The sequence below is a fragment of the Callithrix jacchus genome, chromosome 19, assembly GCF_049354715.1.
Source record: "Callithrix jacchus isolate 240 chromosome 19, calJac240_pri, whole genome shotgun sequence".
Taxonomy (NCBI): domain Eukaryota; kingdom Metazoa; phylum Chordata; class Mammalia; order Primates; family Cebidae; genus Callithrix; species Callithrix jacchus.
In genome coordinates, this window is record NC_133520.1 from 13,372,343 (window position 1) to 13,392,137 (window position 19,795).

At 36.2% G+C, this 19,795-nt stretch overlaps 1 protein-coding gene across 1 annotated transcript in view; it reads left to right on the plus strand.

The window, feature by feature from the left end:
* Positions 1-19,795, plus strand: part of USH2A (usherin) — an 815,757-nt gene that overhangs the window by 611,829 nt on the left and 184,133 nt on the right. Inside the window, exons 48-49 of the mRNA XM_002760516.6 lie at positions 2,428-2,626; positions 7,598-7,766. Coding sequence (XP_002760562.4) covers positions 2,428-2,626; positions 7,598-7,766 — 368 coding nt within the window. The remainder of the gene's footprint in view (positions 1-2,427; positions 2,627-7,597; positions 7,767-19,795) is intronic.

The following is a 19,795-nucleotide window of genomic DNA, read 5'->3' on the forward strand; positions in this document are numbered from 1 at the left end:
TTTCTCCTTAAAATGAAAGGTATATTTAAAATGTTATTTTACACAATAGCAAAAAAGCATCCAACATAAGTTTTGAGATTTTTATTGTTTAACTTTTGAAATAGAAAGACAAGGCTCTTATGTGCTTGCTTTATTCCAAAGTATATATGGGAATGCTAATGCTTTATATGTAAAGTGTACCCTACAGATATTTGTGATTAGTTAATTATTATGGCTAGAAATACTAGAATCATAAAAAAACAAACTAATCTTGAATTAGTTTCTTTGAATTAGTTTCTTGAATTATTCAGAGTTTCACCTACTTTTTTGAAAACAATGAGAACAAAAATTAATACGATTTTTACATTTACCATATGTTTCACAAAGAGGAGGTTTTCTTTGCTGTGCTACATTGCAAGAATATGTCGTGTTCAAATCTCTGGGGCTTTATTAAAAATTTTACTTTCTTCTTAGAGAGATTATTAAGCAAATACTAAAGACGGCTTAGAAGTGTGGTCTAGGCAGTATTTTTCTGGCAAGTAAACCTAAGTGCAGAATTTAAGTTCTATAACATTAACCTGAGGGTAAATCATTTTATTCAGGCTTGTCTCCTCTGTGAACAGCTTTATGTTAAGACGTCATTTGCTACAGCAAATGAAATATTAATAGATCTTTGAAAATGCAGTAAAGTTTTGATCAGATGTTATAGCTTCATTGTATACCAAACCCTGCCTCTCAGAAAAACTTTCTGCTTGGGTTTCAAATAAAATTATCATTCCATTTTTTGAAATCAAACATTTTCTTTAAGAACATGATAATGTAAACATATTTCTTATGGGAATCTCTGACTACTATATTTTTGACCAAAAACACCCATGTTTGACCATGCTATTTAAAGAATTATTGAAAAAAATTGAATCTATTTAGGTGAGTCAGAAAATTAAGATACAGCAAATCAAAATTCTTTTGTTTTTGTTTTTTTGAGATGGAGTCTTGCTCTGTTGCCCAGGTTGGAATGCAGTGGCACTATCACAGCTCACTGCAACCTCCGCCTCCTGGGTTCAAACAATTCTCCTGCCTCGGCCTCCTGAGTAGCTGGGATTTCAGGCACGTGCCACATGCCCAGCTAATTTTTCTGTGATTTTATTAGAAATGGGGTTTCACCATGTTAACCAGGCTGGTCTCAAAGGTTTGACCTTGTTGATCTACCCGCCTTGGCCTCCCAAAATGCAGGAATTACAAGCATGAGCCATGTGCCCGTCTACACAATAGATTTTAAATAAATTGTTAACTATAAAATTTCTCAATTTGGGCATTTATTTTGGCTGCAAGTACCAAAACACCAGACAAAAGAAACTTAAGTAAATAGTTCTAGACCGATAGTTGACTGTTGAACAATACAGGGGTTAGGACTGCTGATCTCCACACAGTTGAAAATCCACATATAACTTTCCCAAAATTTAACTACCAATAGTCTAGTGTTGACCAGAAGCTTCACTGATAACATAAAACACTGATTAAAACATAGCTTGTATATATATTTATACTATATTATTACCATAAGTGAGATAAAGAAAAGAAACTGTCATTAATAAAATCATATGGAAGAGAAAATATATTTACCATTCATTAAGTGGAAGTGGATCATCATAAAAGTCTTCATCCTCATTATCTTTATACTGAGTAGACTAAGTAGGAGAGGAAAGAGGAAGAGTTGGCCTTGCTGTCTCATAGGTGGCAGGATGGAAGAAAATCTATATGTAAGTGGATCCTCATAGTTCAATTTCATCTTGTCCAAGAGTCTGCCGTGGGTAGTTGTTGGAACTGGTTCAGCAATGCCAAATATAATGGCGGAATCTTTTGATTCTTACGGCCTTTCTCAAATGACTGAAAGATGATTGCTGAAGTTGTAGACATTATGTTTAGCAGAAAGAAAGAGAAAAGGAGGTGGCAGCTGTTTCAAGAAAACTTTCCTAAGAACCTCCTTAGGAATCTATCACAGTGTTCTTGTGTCACTACTCCTAGTTAAGGTAAGGCAAGGGAGAAGCGATTAGAAGTAGGCATTAAGTTGCCACATATTCTAATTGTCAATTCATTTTCCAAGTTGTGTATGTCTTATCTTTGCTTACCAAACAAAATGCTCTGATTTTCCTAATTAGCCATAGCGGTATTTGCTTCTTGTCTTTAAAACTTAAAGTGATAAACCACTGTACTCATGCCACATGTTATTCTTCCAAAAGCTAACATAGTTTTGATTGATTTGAAAATATATGATTTAATATATGAATATATATAATTATATATATTATCTATTGCTGCCACATTTTAGGAGGTTATTGATGAAAGAGATCTTTGGATCAATCTGGAAAATTAATTGAAAAGTAAGACTGATAGCAGCAATGTTAAATGGTGTCTTTTCAGAAGTATTGATTATTCTATCTGTTGCAGATCTCTTCAAATTGATTGGGAATCTCCAGGGAAGCCAAATGGCATCATTCTTGGATATGATCTCCTATGGAAAACATGGTATCCATGCCCTAAAACTCAGAAGTTAATGCAGGACCATGGTGACGAGCTCTGCAAGGCAGTGAGGTGTCAAAAACCTGAATATATCTGTGGACACATTTGCTATTCTCCTGAAGCTAAGGTAAATATTTTCAAACTAATCAGTGAACTATGTTTTTCTCACTCAAGACTCCAACTAAAATTATTCAGTTGCCACATAATGGTGTATCACAGTCAGTACTTCCTCTACTCTATGAAGAGGACTCCATACAGAAGAAAGGATGCTTACAAAAATCTAATCATCCTCATTTTTTATTACCTTCACAAGAAATGTAAATTTATTAGAATAGGGTACATCCTTTAGTATTTGATCAAATGACTTGAAATTTTCTTTTCAACAGATCTTTTCAGCTACAAATGGGTGTTTGTTTACATGACACTGATGAGTAACTATGAACAGGACATTTTATGATTTGTCAGAAATATTTTAGAATTATAGTCATTTGCAGATTAATGTTCATTTTAGATGCTGTTTAGAAATCAGATCAACAATACAGCCAGACAGAGGAGTTTGTAAATGACATTTATTGACAACACAGAAAATCCTTAGTTTAAAGGTAGAATTTCATATAATGAACTAATGTTCCTATTTGTCAACAATAGCCTCTCACACATTCAATAACTAAAGCTACTACTAAATTTTTTTTTTTATTTTTATTTTTTTTAATTTTTTATTGGATTATAGGTTTTGGGGTACATGAGCAGAGCATACAAGACAGTTGCGTAGGTACACACATGGCAGTGTGCTTTCTTTTCTTCTCCCCTTCACCCACATTTGGCTTTTCTCCCCAGGCTATCCCTCCCCACCTCCCCCTCCCACTGGCCCTCCCCTTTTCCCCCCAATAGTCACCAGTGTTTAGTACTCCCCTTTCTGTGTCCATGTGTTCTCATTTTTCATCACCCACCTATGAGTGAGAATATGCGGTGTTTCATTTTCTGTTCTTGTGTCAGTTTGCTGAGGATGATGTTCTCCAGATTCATCCATGTCCCTACAAACGACACAAACTCATCATTTCTGATTGCTGTATAATATTCCATGGTGTATATGTGCCACATTTTTCCAATCCAGTCTATTATCAATGGGCATTTTGGTTGATTCCAGGTCTTTGCTATTGTAAACAGTGCTGCAATGAACATTCGTGTACATGTGTCCTTATAGTAGATCGATTTACAGACTTTTGGATATATACCCAGTAATGGGATTGCTGGGTCAAATGGAATTTCTATTTCTAAGGCCTTGAGGAATCGCCACACCGTCTTCCACAATGGTTGAACTAATTTACACTCCCACCAACAGTGTAAAAGTGTTCCTTTTTCTCCACATCCTCTCCAGCATCTGTTGTCTCCAGATTTTTTAATGATCGCCATTCTAACTGGCGTGAGATGGTATCTCAATGTGGTTTTGATTTGCCCAAAGTAATTTACAGAATCAACGCTATCCCCATCAAGCTACCATTGACTTTCTTCACAGAACTGGAAAAAACTACTAAATTTATAAGATTTACTGCAAAGGAACACAGTAATTAAGAAAGTGAGTTACTGAAGCAATATGGATCAAATTACAAATTATTATAGCTGACACAAGTTTAGCAATAGTTATCATCTCAGAAATGCATAAGGCCAGCAGTTACTATGTATTTTTTGATACTTACACTCTAAAATTGTCATTATGCCTAGGTTTGACATCATTTTATTCCATTAAGTATGCACATATTTAAATATGCACATATGCACAACTGATGAACATATTTGTATAAAATTAAATTTGGGATTTTTGAGAAGAAAAATACTAAAATAAATTTGCCCATTAAACATATTCTTCATTTAAAAAAAAATCTTGGGAAAATATTGACAAAATACAGAATTCACTTCTCAATTTTTTTTTGTTTTCATTATTTTAAAATAATATGTTTGACATTTGTATTACCCAATAGGAAGTGGATGAAGAGAGAATAGTTGTATAGTCATGTGAATTAATGATTTAAAGTTTGTCCGGTGCAGAAAACAATGTGTTTTATTAAAATAAAAACTAATTCTGGGCAAAAATTTTCATAGTAGTTTAGGTTTGCATATGGATTTTATAAGTTTCAACCCCATAACTTTAGTGATAAAATCAATGCTAAGTAGAATAAAAACTAGTAAAGATAATGTTTCAATTTAAGTTTATTCTAAAAGATCAAAAGGTAGATGCTCTTAAAATGTCCATATTAAATTAAAATATACCTATAAAAGGGTGAAGAAAAATTAATGGTGCAAAGAAAAAAATTTATTTAACAAAGTATGAACAGCATAATAGTTACATATGTTTACCCTAAATTATTTATAAAATTGCTTCTATCTTTCTTTATGCTGTGAAGATTCAGAAACTGCTTTTCCTAACTTTTGAAGAAATTTAATGAAGTTTTGTACCAAATAAATGACTGGTTGGTGTAAATTTCTAAATTCAATGAATGACAAAGAACTGGTTAGTTTAATTTTTAATCAATTTTAAAAGATGATTAAGATGAATCTACTCTACAAAAATAAATCATACAGGTCACCTTTTATAGAAAATGAATGTAAATTGAAGAATAGAGAAGCAAACGTCAGCCTTTAGAAAATGCGTGTGCAAGTCTCACCTCATAGTCTTGAAACATCACATTTGGTTGTTCCTGTAATGCAAATGTCATACATTATTACAATAAAAAGAGACATACTTTTTAATGATGCCTTAAACAAAGTCTTATTTTTATTGTTGGAATTAAAGAGGCAACACAGGTATTGCAGTAAAAAAGAATAAAGGAAGTCAGTTAAATTTTAAGAAAAAATTTGAAAGTTTCAATTTTGGGCTAGGTACTAAGATACATTTCCTGGCATGAAAGATTGGAGAGATATATAAACATATATTCTAAATTTACATTTACTTTTTATTGTAAAATTTTAGATAAAAAATAGACACATCTTTTATTATAAAATAATAGGTAACAAATATATTTAATAAATGTTATATAATAAAATTTTAGGTGAGTCAAAAAATTAAGATATATCAAAGTAAAAAAATAAATTTTTATTACATAATAAAAATTTTAGATTAAAAAGACTTTTATATATAAAAATCATTTTAATTTTTATAATAAGAAGAGACACAGAGAACAGCATGGAGAACAGGCCTCATGATCCAGTCTCTTCCCACCCGGTCCCTCCCTTATACATGGGGATTGCAATTCAACATGAGATTTGGGTGGGGACACAGAGCCAAACTGTATGACCAAGTGATGCATCTGGAACTGGTCCAGGAACCACACTTTTTGAGAATCACTGGATTAGAAACATGCTTTTAGAAACCATCGAGCAAGGAAGAGGCCACTTTTTTGAAAATTAGCCACACACAAATTAATTCAAGTTATTGAAATTTTCATTTATGTTGTTTGAGATAACTAACTTGAAGACTGAGTTCAGTTAGGAAGTATTCTGTTTATGGAGAGAACCCTCAAGGGAAACAATTGCTTGCAAAAGTCCCTTTGGGACCCATCAATAATCTGAACCAGAGTGGCTTAGAAGAAAGGCATGTGTTTTACTTGAATGACGGAACCTGAGAAAGCATTGATAATGAAAACATAGAAGTGAACCAGTCCTGATGGCCCATCACTTTGAGGAAGAATTTCAAAACAAGGTGAAAATTACTGGATAAACTTGCTTTTTATCCAGCACCTATCAATATTTATCCAGTTGATAAATATTGGACGTGCTTGTGTCCAGAAACAAACTCTAGTGACTGGGACTTTAATAAATGCTTCAAGATCAAAAACAAATGGCAAGATTTTAGGTCACTATTATAAAACAAGAGGGAGGTGCATGCTGTTTTACTTTACCAGCATTCACAAATCCCAAATAAAACATAGAGAATGTTTCTTGCTTAACTTTTAAAATAGGGCATAATTTGAAATTTACTTTTCACACCGAATATGACATCCAAGAGAGCAGTCACGAAATTTATCCTTGCGATTAGAAAAAAATGTGAATCCTTATTGCCAATAACTAAATGAAAGAAATGCATTACAGTTGGTTTAGAAAGGCTACCTGAGGAACCACAATGGTAGACTTTGAATTTAAGAGCTTAATTTCTTTGCTTTTAGATAAGTTTTGAAAAATGAGTGAAGTACTAAGCTAGTGGCTTTGTTGAAGACTTAGAGCTCTACATTCTACCATTCCTGTGTTGAATTGGTTCAAATGTTGGTGCACTTTGGAGGTAGCAATGAAAAAAAAAAGAGAAACGCCTCATAGTGGTTGCTTTTGCCTACCACAGGAAATGTCTAGTCATTTAGTGCAACTTATTCCAAGTAAGAGTTCTGAGGCTATGTTTTAGCAACGGTTCATGGTTTGATTTGTTGTATATACAGTGTGTCAGTCTCTCAGACCTTAAGTGAGTATGCAAATAATTATTTGATTGTTCAAGCACATAATTTTTTTCACAGTTCCTAAAAAAAACAGAGTTAAAAAAGCTTTTCAAAATTAATTTCCATATAGATTTCCTTTTTTAAATGTAGTGGCTTATGAGAAATGTATATATACACATATACATGGAAATATTGGACTCTGTTGTGATTGCCTTGTCTGAACATTGGGTTCATAAATAAGTGATCATACAAATTATAAGAAAAAATCCAATTTATTTTGAAAAAGGATCAATAAGAGGCAGTATCCATAGATGTGGTGTTTTAAAAGTAATCATTTAAAGAAAGATATATATAAATATACATATGAAGGAAATTGTCCATTTAAAATTCTGAACACTTTTACCTCAGAAGCACTGACATTCAAAAGACAATTCATATTTAGAGTATCATCATAGGGCACAAAGAATGGCTGAAGACTTCAAAAAACATGTATTCTATGAAATAACGTTTATAAAATTTGAATGATCCTGGAAAACACAATTTTTAAACCGATGAAATATGAGTAATAATGTCTCAGATCAATGCCTCATAAGAAAATAATTGTATTACATGAGATATAGTGGCATCATATTCTTAACTAAACTGATATCTCTTTAAAACTGATTTCAAACTTTCAGGTTTGTTGTAACGGTGTGCTGTATAACCCCAAGCCTGGCCACCACTGTTGCGAAGAAAAGTATGTCCCGTTCTTTCTGAATTCTACCGGAGTTTGTTGTGGTGGCCGAATACAAGAGGCACAACCAGATCATCAGTGCTGCTCTGGGTATTACGCTAGAATTCTACCAGGTAAGGATTATTTCCAGGTGTACTCAAAAACTTTGGGAATCTGAGAATATAAACAGGTGATTCACGTCAGTGCCCTATTTCAAACATCACCACCCCAACAAAAATTGAACCACAAACACATAGCTAATGGCCTGCTTTAAATATTATTTCTTCCTTCTGCTTTGTTAAAATATAAGCAAGGCTAAATATTAGAAAAAGAGAGAACACAGGAATTTATAATATCTACTACATAAAGAAATAAATCTGGAGATCCTACTTGTGGCTTTTTTTTTAATTAACATGATTATATGTTTTCACTTAAATCTGTGAATTGCTGACTGTTCCACTCCATGAAGCTGTTTCCCACTTCTACCATTTCTAATATGAACTGCACATGCATTGTTCCTGGATAGATTGTTACAGCAAATTTCATTTGTGAGAATTCTAGGCCACTGGAAGTATTCTCTCATCATGGTAAGTCAGGCAAGAGTGGCAAACTGCATATTTTCCTTCCCTCCTTTTTACCATTAGCCAACTTAGCTAGCTATTTTGCTCCAAATTTCAACTACATAAAACAATTCCTAGTGAATATAATTGGGAATGATGATAATAACGACTGGCCTTTTTTTTTTGAGGTGGAGTCTCAGTCTGTTGCTAGGCTGGAGTGCAGTGGCATCTCAGCTCACTGCAACCTCTGCCTCCTGGGTTCAAGTGATTTTCCTGCCCTAGCCTCCTGAGTAGCTGGGGCTACAGGCCCACACCTCCATGCACAGCTTATTTTGGTATTTTTAGTAGGGACGAGGTTTCACCATGTTTGCCAGGATGGTCTCGATTTCTTGACCTTATGATCTGCCTGCCTCAACCTCCCAAAGTGCTGGAATTGCAGGTGTGAGCCACCATGCCCAGCCAACAACTGGCATTTTTAATGTACCAAGTCTCTCACAGGCTCCATATTAAAGGCTTTACATAGGATACCTTACAGAATCTTCGCAACTCTGCAAAATTGGTATTTTCTCTGCCATTTACAAGTAAGGAAACCGTTTTAGAGAAGATCAATAACATATCCAGATTCATAGAAGTGAATAGAAGTGGAAGAAGTAATATGAATCTAGGTATGTCTCCTAAATCTATGCTCTTTTGATTATTTTGCTGTCTCTTTAACCAAAAAGCATCAACATGTGTTGACAATTTTTTTAAAAGGACTATTTCAGACTTCTAAACTTCTTCATTACTACCATTGTCAGTTACTATTTATCCTGCAAAAGTAATTGAGAATACAAATTTTTTTCTGCTACTTAAGTTTGATACTGATATCTCCTTCAAAGAGCAGGAAATGGATATAGGAGAAAGAGAAGAAAACTAAGTTTTGGAGGCCATAGGAAAGCTAAATGCTTTGACATATCTAGTTTAAGGTGAAATTTATGCCCAACATCTGGTTCAGTGTACTTTGTATTCAATATAACAATATCCATTCAAGGCATGTGAAATGAGGCATGGTCTAACCCAGTGTCTTTTCTGGAAAACACTGTAGCAAATGTAGAAGGAGTGTAATCACCTAATGGGTTTCTTTTGCCCATTGCACAGATATTGCCAATTTGCCACAATAGTGGTATCGTAATAGAGAAAGAGATTAATAAATGCAGAGCCAACTAAGCAGGACAGGAGTTTTTACTCAAAACAGCCTCCCAGAAAATTCAAAACCTAGAGCTTTTTTCAGGATAGTTTGGTGAGCATAGGGCTAGGGAATGGGGGATGCTTATTGGTTGGGTATAAACTTATAGGAAGTCAGAACTGTCTTCTTGCCCTTACTCAGTTCCTGGATGGGGACTGTAAGATCAGATGAGCCAGTTTATTGGTCTGGGTAATGCTAGCTGGTCCATCAGAATAAAGAGTCTGAAAAATACCTTGAAGTCCAATCTTAGGTTTTACAGTAGTGATGTTATCTATGGGAGCAATTGGGAAGGTTAGGAATCATGTGGCCTCTGGTGGCATGAACACCTGACCCGTAGTTTCTGTGACTAATTTGGTAGTTTTATACAGATGTTCTGCTCCTCAAGCAAGGAGCGAGTTTGTTTCAGAAAAGGGCTGTCATCATTGCTTTGAAGTTCAACTGTAAATTACATACCTCCCATAGTTATCTTGGCCTATGCCCATGAATGGACAATGGTAGCTTGGAGACTAGATGGAATTGATTAGATCAGATATCTTTCACTGTCATAATTTTCCACTGTCAGAATTTTCTTTCTGTCGTAATTTTTGCAAAAGTGGTTTCAGGTGTACTGATTAAATACTTTTCAAATTTACTCAAGGCAGAGAACCTTCACTCATTATTTTTCCTTGTAATTCATAGAAAAAAAATATGTTTTTATAGCAGTGCTGTCATTTCTTATACTCTATCTAAAATATTTCAAAATTAAATATGTTCTGGTAAACCAGATTTTCCAAGTAAGAAAAAATAAAAATATATATGGAAATAAGGATTTTGTAGAAAACTGTTAAACTTCTTTATACCAGAACTCCCGGTGTTAACAATGGATCAAATAATGTTAAATGCTTTACTTTATCAAAATAACTTATATTTGGAGAGTTTTCATGTATGGTTCATATCTTCCCTTGCCTATAAATAATTGCTGTAAAATTATCATTACAGTGATAAGATGGACATTTTGGTTCAATTCCTACCATTCTTCACACCAGTAGACCAAGTTGAGCATGGAACTAAATAATAGTGTTTTCATTTCCACATCACATTAAAATTTTTGATGTTATGATTTGCAACAAACTATTAAAACTCTACAAAATATCCTCTGTCCCTTAAAATTAATGAAAAATATTTAGTTACATCTATCACTGCTTCTAACTCAAGAGCCTTGCCAGTGACTCTCAATGTTAATGCAAGTAGTCATATTTTGAGGTGACAGCACAATCTATTTTTGTTAGGTTTCAAAATAAAATTGAACATTTTCTTAAAAGTGAAATAAGGCTTGGAAGCTCAGAAGTGGTCACTGATATTGTAAAGCCTTTTAATACTTAGTTTTTAGAGCAAGAGTTTTTAAAATGTTTATTGTTTGTATACATAAATACATGTTTCTTCAGACCTAAAGCATGTTTAATATCTACCAAACTATTGAGCATGCACCAAATTTTGATTCTTTTTTAAGTAGTTTATTTTTCATAGTATTGGAATGTCTACCACAGTGTCAAGAGAAAAGAAAAAAGCAGTCTCAGGAAATAATCAAAGAGTGTTTTGTTCCAGTCATTAATTCTCACTGTACCTAAATGAAGAGATTATTTTTGTGACCTCTGTCCTCAGTCCTGAGGTCTTTGTTAACTAGTTTAACACTAGTTGCATTGACAAAAACAAAAAAGCATAGTGGCCCCAAATCCTCTTGCAACTAAATGTGATTTAAATCTGATCACTAGTCTGCCAGTTCAAGACCATGGTGGGTATAGGAATTTTGATGTTTATAGATTAGTCTAAAATATTGGTAAATATGTACTTCATTTTTTTCTCATAGCTTTCCTCCATAACAAAGACCAGAAGAGAAAAGAATGCTCATTTCTCTCCCTTTTTTATAAATATGCTAATGACCTCAAGTAAATGTTAATGTGGGTCATTCTTTGATAAGAATAACAATTAACTGTTAGACCACATGGTAGTTTTTAGAGAGAAAACATTTTCAAGTCTGGCTTGAAATAGATTCATTTTGAGAGGTTAATAAGAAGGTGACTGATCCTTGTATCTTAGGTCTAATAGCTCTTTTTTGAGGAAAATAAGTCAGTTTTATTTCTCATTGATATAATCTACATCTTTTTTTTGAAGTCTTTTCTTCTGTCAGTAACTAAATAAGATTCTGAGGTATTCAGTAAAATACTACTAAAATATCTAAACCAATTAACATTTGTTATGCTCAAAAGAGGCTTTAAAAAAAGTGTTGGCTTTCCCCAATGTACATGTATATACTATGCTTCCTCTAAGCCCACCATTGATTTGGCTTTCTTTAAGTCTGTTATCGGTGTATAGGAATGCTTGTGATTTTTGCACATTGATTTTATATCCTGAGACTTTGCTGAAGTTGCTTATCAGTTTCAGGAGTTTTTGGGCTGAGGCAATGGGGTCTTCTAGGTATACTATCATGTCGTCTGCAAATAGAGACAATTTGGCTTCCACCTTTCCTATTTGAATACCCTTTATTTCTTTTTCTTGCCTGATTGCTCTGGCTAGAATTTCCAGTACTATATTGAATAGGAGTGGTGAGAGAGGGCATCCTTGTCTAGTGCCGGATTTCAAAGGGAATGCTTCCAGTTTTTGCCCATTCAGTATGATATTGGCTGTTGGTTTGTCATAAATAGCTTTTATTACTTTGAGATACATTCCATCGATACCAACTTTATTGAGGGTTTTTAGCATAAAGGGCTGTTGCATTTTGTCGAATGCCTTCTCTGCATCAATTGAGATAATCATGTGGGTTTTGTTTTTGGTTCTGTTTATGTGGTGAATTACATTTATAGACTTGCGTATGTTGAACCAGCCTTGCATCCTCGGGATGAATCCTACTTGATCATGATGAATAAGTTTTTTGATTTGCTGTTGCAATTGGCTTGCCAATATTTTATTGAAGATTTTCGCATCTATGTTCATCATGGATATTGGCCTGAAGTTTTCTTTTCTTGTTGGTTCTCTGCCGGGTTTTGGTATCAGGATGATGTTGGCCTCATAAAATGATTTAGGAAGGAGTCCGTCTTTTTGGATTATTTGGAATAGTTTCAGAAGGAATGGTACCAGCTCCTCTTTGTGTGTCTGGTAGAATTCAGCTGTGAACACATCTGGACCTGGGCTTTTTTTATGTGGTAGGCTCTTAATTGCTGCCTTGACTTCTGCCCTTGTTATTGGTCTATTCATAGTTTCAGTTTCCTCCTGGTTTAGGCTTGAGAAGACACAGGAGTCCAGGAATTTATCCATTTCTTCCAGGTTTACTAGTTTATGTGCATAGAGTTGTTTGTAATATTCTCTGATGATGGTTTGAATTTCTGTGGAATCTGTCGTGATTTCCCCTTTTTCATTTTTTATTGCATCTGTTTGGTTGTTCTCTCTTTTCTTTTTTATCAATCTGGCTAGTGGTTTGTCTATTTTGTTGATCTTTTCAAAAAACCAGCTCTTGGATTTATTGATTTTTTGAAGGGTTTTTTGTGTCTCTATCTTCTTCAGTTCAGCTCTGATCTTAGTTATTTCTTGTCTTCTGCTAGATTTTGAGTTTTTTTTATCTTGCTCCTCTAGCTCTTTCAATCTTGATGATAGGGTGTCAATTTTGGATCTCTCCATTCTCCTCATATGGGCACTTATTGCTATATACTTTCCTCTAGAGACTGCTTTAAATGTGTCCCAGAGATTCTGGTATGTTGTGTCTTCGTTCTCATTGGTTTCAAAGAACTTCTTTATTTCTGCCTTCATTTCATTGTTTATCCAGTCAACATTCAAGAGCCAGTTGTTCAATTTCCATGAAGCTGTGTGGTTCTGAGTTGGTTTCTGAATTCTGAGTTCTAACTTGATTGCACTATGGTCTGAGAGACTGTTTGTTATGTTTTCAGTTGTTTTGCATTTGCTGAGGAGTGCTTTACTTCCAATTATGTGGTCAATTTTAGAGTAGGTGTGATGTGGTGCTCAGAAGAATGTATACTCTGTGGATTTGGGGTGGAGAGTTCTGTAGATGTCTATCAGGTTTGCTTGTTCCAGGTCTGAGTTCAAGCCCTGGATATCCTTGTTGATTTTCTGTCTGGTTGATCTGTCTAATATTGACAGTGGAGTGTTAAAGTCTCCCACTATTATTGTGTGGGAGTCTAAGTCTCTTTGTAAGTCATTAAGAACTTGCCTTATATATCTGGGTGCTCCTGTATTGGGTCCATATATGTTCAGGATCGTTAGCTCTTCTTGTCATATCAATCCTTTTACTATTATGTAATCACCTTCTTTGTCTCTTTTGATCTTTGTTGCTTTAAAGTCTATTTTATCATAGATGAGAATTGCAACTCCTGCTTTTTTTTGCTCTCCATTTGCTTGGTAAATCTTTCTCCATCCCTTTATTTTGAGGCTTTGTGTATCCTTGCATGTGAGATGGGTTTCCTGGATACAGCACACTGATGGGTTTTGATTTTTCATCCAGTTTGCCAGTCTGTGTCTTTTGATTGGTGCATTTAGTCCATTTATATTTAGGGTTAATATTGTTATGTGTGAATTTGATACTGCCATTTTGAAGCTAGCTGGCTGTTTTGCCCATTAGTTGATGTAGGTTCTTCATTATGTTGATGCTCTTTCACATTTAGTGTGATTTTGGAATGGCTGGTACTGGTTGTTCCTTTCTATGTGTAGTGCCTCTTTCAGGAGTTCTTGTAAAGCAGGCCTGGTGGTAACAAAATCTCTGAGTACTTGCTTGTTTGCAAAGGATTTTATTTTTCCTTCACTTACGAAGCTCAGTTTGGTTGGATATGAAATTCTGGGTTGAAAGTTCTTTTCTTTAAGGATGTTGAATATTGGCCCCCACTCTCTTCTGGCTTGTAGAGTTTCTGCCAAGAGATCTGCTCTGAGTCTGATGTCCTTCCCTTTGTGGGTGACCCGCCCTTTTTCTCTGGCTGCCCTTAGTATTTTCTCCTTTATTTCAACCCTGTTGAATCTGATGATTATAAGCCTTGGGGTTGCTCTTCTTGCAGAATATCTTTGTGGTGTTCTCTGTATTTCCTGAATTAGAGAGTTGGCCTGCCTTGTCCAGTGGAGGAAATTTTCCTGGATAATATTCTGAAGAGTATTTTCCAGCTTGGATTCATTCTCTTCGTCCCCTTCTGGTACACCTATCAAACGTAGGTTAGGTCTCATCACATAGTCCCACATTTCTTGGAGACTTTGTTCATTCCTTTTTGCGCTTTTTTCTCTAGTCTTGGTTTCTCATTTTATTTCATTGAGTTGATCTTCGACTTCTGATATTCTTTCTTCTGCTTGGTCAATTCGGCTGTTGAAACTTGTGCATGCTTCATGAAGTTCTCATATTGTGTTTTCCAGCTCCTTAAATTCACTCATATTCCTCTCTACATTATCCATTCTTGTTATAATTTCCTCGAATCTTTTTTCAAATCTTTTTTCAAGGTTCTTAGTTTCTTTGCATTGATTTAGAACATGTTCTTTTAGCTCATAGAAGTTTCTCATTACCCACCTTCTGAAGTCTAATTCCGTCATTTCATCACAGTCATTCTCCGCCCAGCTTTGTTCCCTTGCTGGTGAGGAGTTTTGGTCTTTTGTAGGAGGCGTGGTGTTCTGGTTTCGGGTGTTTTCCTCCTTTTTGCGCTGGTTTCTTCCCATCTTTGTGGATTTATCCACCTATTGTCTGAGTAGTTGCTGACTTTTTGATTGGGTCTCTGAGTGGACGCCCTGATTGTTGATGATGAGGTCTTTCTGTTACTTGGTTTTCCTTCTACCAGTCTAGCCCCTCTGCTATACGATGGCTGAGGTCCAGTGCAGGCCCTGCTTGTCTGGGGTACACCTGTAGCAGCTGCAGAATGGTGGGGATGCTACCAGTTTCTTCTTCTGCTATCTTTGTCCCAGAATGTTGCCCGCCTAATGTCAGTCTGATCAGTCCTTTTTGAGGTGACTCTGGATATACAGGGGTCAGGGAGCTGCTTGAGGAGACAGTCTGTTCTTTATAGGAGCTCAAGTGCTGAGCTGTGAGCTCCATTGTTCATTCAGGGCTGTTAGGCAGGTGCGTTTAATTCTGCTGCAGCAGAACTCTTAGAACCCTTAGAACCCCTTTTTTTCCTCAGATGCTCTGTCTCGGGGGGGTTGGAGCTTTCTTTATGAGTGTCCGTGGCACTATCCTGCCCAGCTAGGAGGCAGTCTAGTCACTATTTGCCTGCCGAGGCTCCACCCTGCTGATGTGGTGTGCGCCCTGTTGCTGCAGGCTCCACGGCAGGCTCCGTCCTGCTGCCACCAGCTCCGCCCTGCAGCGGAGTCTCTCTGTTATGGCGTGTTGCCTCGGCAACGGCAGGCTGCATCAGCAATGGGAGTGTACCTCCGTAGGGGCATATATCCTCAGTAATGGTGAACGCCCCTCTCCCATCAAGCTGCACCATCCTGGGTTCAGCTGTGCTCTCAGTGAAACACTCCGGCCAGAGCATTTCAAGTTGCCATTTTGTTTGTCCCTGTGGGAGTGAAACACGCCAAGCCTGCTTGCCTGGCTCCCTGCCTCAGAGCGCCTTTCTTTTTTTTTTTTTTTTTTTTTTTAAGTTGAACTGACAGCTCTCTCCCAGGTGTTTTGGTCACCTGCTGTTAGAGCACCAGGATCTGTGTGATTTCCCATGCAGCTGGCCACTGCGCTGGCTCAAATGCCACTTCCCAGGAATCTCCTGGTCTGGCTCACTGTCCAAGTTTCGTTTAATCAGATGGATATGCTAATCTGCCCTCCCAAATCTCAGATTGCCAGTTTAGCAGGGCACCCAGGGCAGTGTGTTTTGTGCGGATTTTTGGGGAGTGCCCGCGCTGTGGCGCCGGCCGAAGCGGCCGCAACAGCCAAACCAGCTGCACTTGCGTTCCATCTTTCCTACACCTGGGACTTTCCCCGTTCTATGGGCAACAAAGATCCGTCTGGAAATGCAGCTTTGATCCACCCTCTGAGCATTCGCTGAGAGCTGTGATCCCGAGTTGTTCTTACTGTGCCGTCTTGAGAACCCCCTCCTCCTGAATAATATTTTTTAAATAAAATGTTTTTTAAAGACTTTGCCTTAGAACTCTATTTCCATTTTACACGTAGGGAAAATGGGACATAGAAACATGGCCAACACTCTCAGCTAGCCAAAATAGGAATTTACATGATTGAATTTTAGGTTCAGCCCTTAGAGATGGTGTGTTATATAATAATGTGATGAGTTTGCATGAGTGACTTAATATATTTTTCTCATAAGTTGATAAAACAAAAAGACAGCAAATATATCTCCATTAAAATTACAATGAAAATTCTTATTTTTAAATGAAAGCAAAAATGTCCTAGTCAGTGATGACTATTTCAGGTAATATTTTACATGATCACATTCTTATGAAAGAATAAGATTTGTGTAGTGTATCAGTGGTTTGATGGTTAATAATTAGTGGATAAGATATTAACTCAGGAGTCAAACTGCCTGGCTCAACATCCCATTTCTTTCATTTCTTAGTTATTTGACCTCCATTGAGTAACTTTAGGAATATTAGTGGGGAATTAATGTTTCTGATGTCCACTGGGCTGCTGAGTTAGAATCCCCAAAGCTTACCCAATCTTGCATATCCAAATAGAAAAAAAAGTTTAGTAATTGGGGAGCATATGAGTAAGGGGGTTAACAGGCCTGCTTTAAATAACAAAGTTTCTGATGAAACAATCCTTGGTTTCATAAGGATCTTTTTGATTCTATGAGGCCAAGCAATTCTCTAAGTTGACTTTTAGGAAATGGCCAGAGTAAGTCATAAAGAGCTTCCAAACTTTGAGGAGAAAAAAGACTTTCCAAAATGTCACACCCTAAAATTTAGGTTCTAGAAAAAGCACTTTGTTCTGACAAAATTGACATTTAGAGACTTTATGCTGATTGTAAGCTACCACTGTTGACAAATAGAGGGAATCAACTTTTCAAGACTATCTGGAGAGCATGACAGATGTTCATCCATATATTGTATAACAGTTGAATCTTACAGAGAAAATTAAATATCTCAGTTTATTTCCTATTGCTGCTATAACTCATTACCATTTTTATGGCTTAAAACGACACAAACTTTATGGCTTAAAATGACACCAATTTTTATGGCTTAAATTGACACAAACTTCTCTTATACATCTCAATATCAAAGTTTAAAATGGGTCTCATTGAGCTAAAACTAAGAAGTTAACAACAGCTGGATTCCCTTCTGGAGGAGAAAATCCATTTTCTTGCCTTTTCTACCTTGCAGATGCTGCTCCCATTCTTTGGCTTGTGGACCTTCTCCATTTTACAGGCCAACAATGACCAATTGAGCATTTCTCACACTGTATTATTAAACTTAATTATATCTGCTGTCTTCATTCCCCTTTCCCATGTAACATAATAGAGTCACAGGTTCCATGGTTTAGGATGTGGATATCTTTGGGAGATCATGTCATGCTTACCATTGTAAGGCAATGGTTAAGCAATTATGAGAATTAAGAAGGCATTGCTGTAAACACTCGGGGAATAACTGTCACAAATGAAACCAAAGAGACACTGTGAGCCTGAGTGCAAGAATATATGAAAAAATGCTAAGTAATACATCTACTGCTGTAAATTAAGCAGCTACTTCAGGGAGAGTCAGTAGGATGGTATTAGCATTGGGAACTACACGGAAATGGGAGAGTACAATCTTGTTAATGAATTTAAATCATATATACATATACATATATATTTAAGTTTGGGGGTACATCTGCAGATCATGTAGCATTGTTACATAGGTTTACACATGCCATAGTGGTTTGCTGCATCCATCTCCCCATCACCTACATTAGGTATTTTTCCTAATGTTATTCCCTCCCCAATCCCCCCTCCTATCCCTCCCCGACCCCCCCAAACAGGCCCCAGTGTATGATGTTCCACTCCCTGTGTCCATGTGTTCTCATTGTTCAACACCCAACTATGATTGAGAACATGCGATGTGTGGTTTTCTGTTCTTGTGTCAGTGTTTTGAGAATGATGGTTTCTAGTTTCATCCATGTCCCTGAAAAGAACATGAACTCATCCTTTTTTATGGCTGCATACTATTCTATGGTGTATATATGCCACATTTTCTGTATCCATTCTATCCTTGATGGGCATTTGGGTTGGTTCCAAGTCTTTGCTATTGTAAACAGTGCTGCAGTTAACATACATGTGCATGTGTCTTTATAATGGAATGATTTATAATCCTTTGGGTATATACCCAGTAATGGGATTTCTGGGAGAAATAATATTTCTATTTCTAGATCCTTGAGGAATCGCCACACTGTCTTTTACAATGGTTGAACTAATTTACACTCCCACCAAAAGTGTAAAAGCATTCCTATTTCTCCACATCCTCTCCAGAATCTGTTGTCTCCAGATTTTTTTAATGATCGCCATTCTAGCTGGCATGAGATGATATCTCAATGTGGTTTCAATTTGCATTTCTCTAATGACCAGTGATGATGAGCATTTTTTCATATGTTTCTTGGCCACATAAATGTCTTCTTTTGAAAAGTGTCTGTTCATTTCTTTTGCCCACTTTTTGATGGGGTTGTTTTTTTCTTATAAATTTGTTTTAGTTCTTTGTAGATTCTGGTTATTAGCCCTTTGTCAGATGGGTAGCTTGCAAAAATTTTTTCCCATTCTGTTGGTTGTTGGTTCACTCTAATGATTGTTTCTTTTGCTGTGCAGAAGCTCTTAAGTTTAATTAGATCCCATTTGTCTCTTTTGGCTTTTGTTGCCATTGCTTTTGGTGTTTTAGTTGGGAAGTTCTTGCCTATGCCTATGTCCTGAATGGTTTTGCATAGGTTTTCTTCTTGAGTTTTTATGGTGTTAGGTCTTATGTTTAAGTCTTTAATCCATCTGGAGTTAATTTTAGTGTAAGCTATCAAGAAGGGGACCAGTTTCAGCTTTCTGCACATGGCTGGTCAGTTTTCCCAACACTGTTTATGAAATAGGGAATGCTTTCCCCATTGTTTGTTTTCCTCAGGTTTGTCAAAAATCAAATGGCTGTAGATGTGTGCTGTTACTTCTGAGACCTCTGTTCTGCTTCATTGGTGTATATTTCTGTTTTGGTACCAGTACCATGCTGTTATGATTACTGTAGCTTCATAGTATAGTTTGAAGTCAGATAGTGTGATGCCTCCAGCGTTGTTCTTTTTGCTTAGGATTGTCTTGGCTATGCAGACTCTTCTTTGGTTCCATATGAAGTTTAAAGTGATTTTTTCCAGTTCTGTGAAGAAGGTCAATGTTAGCTTGTTGGGGATAGCATTCAATCTTTAAATTACTTTGGGCAGTATGGCCATTTTCATGATATTGATTCTTCCTAACCATGA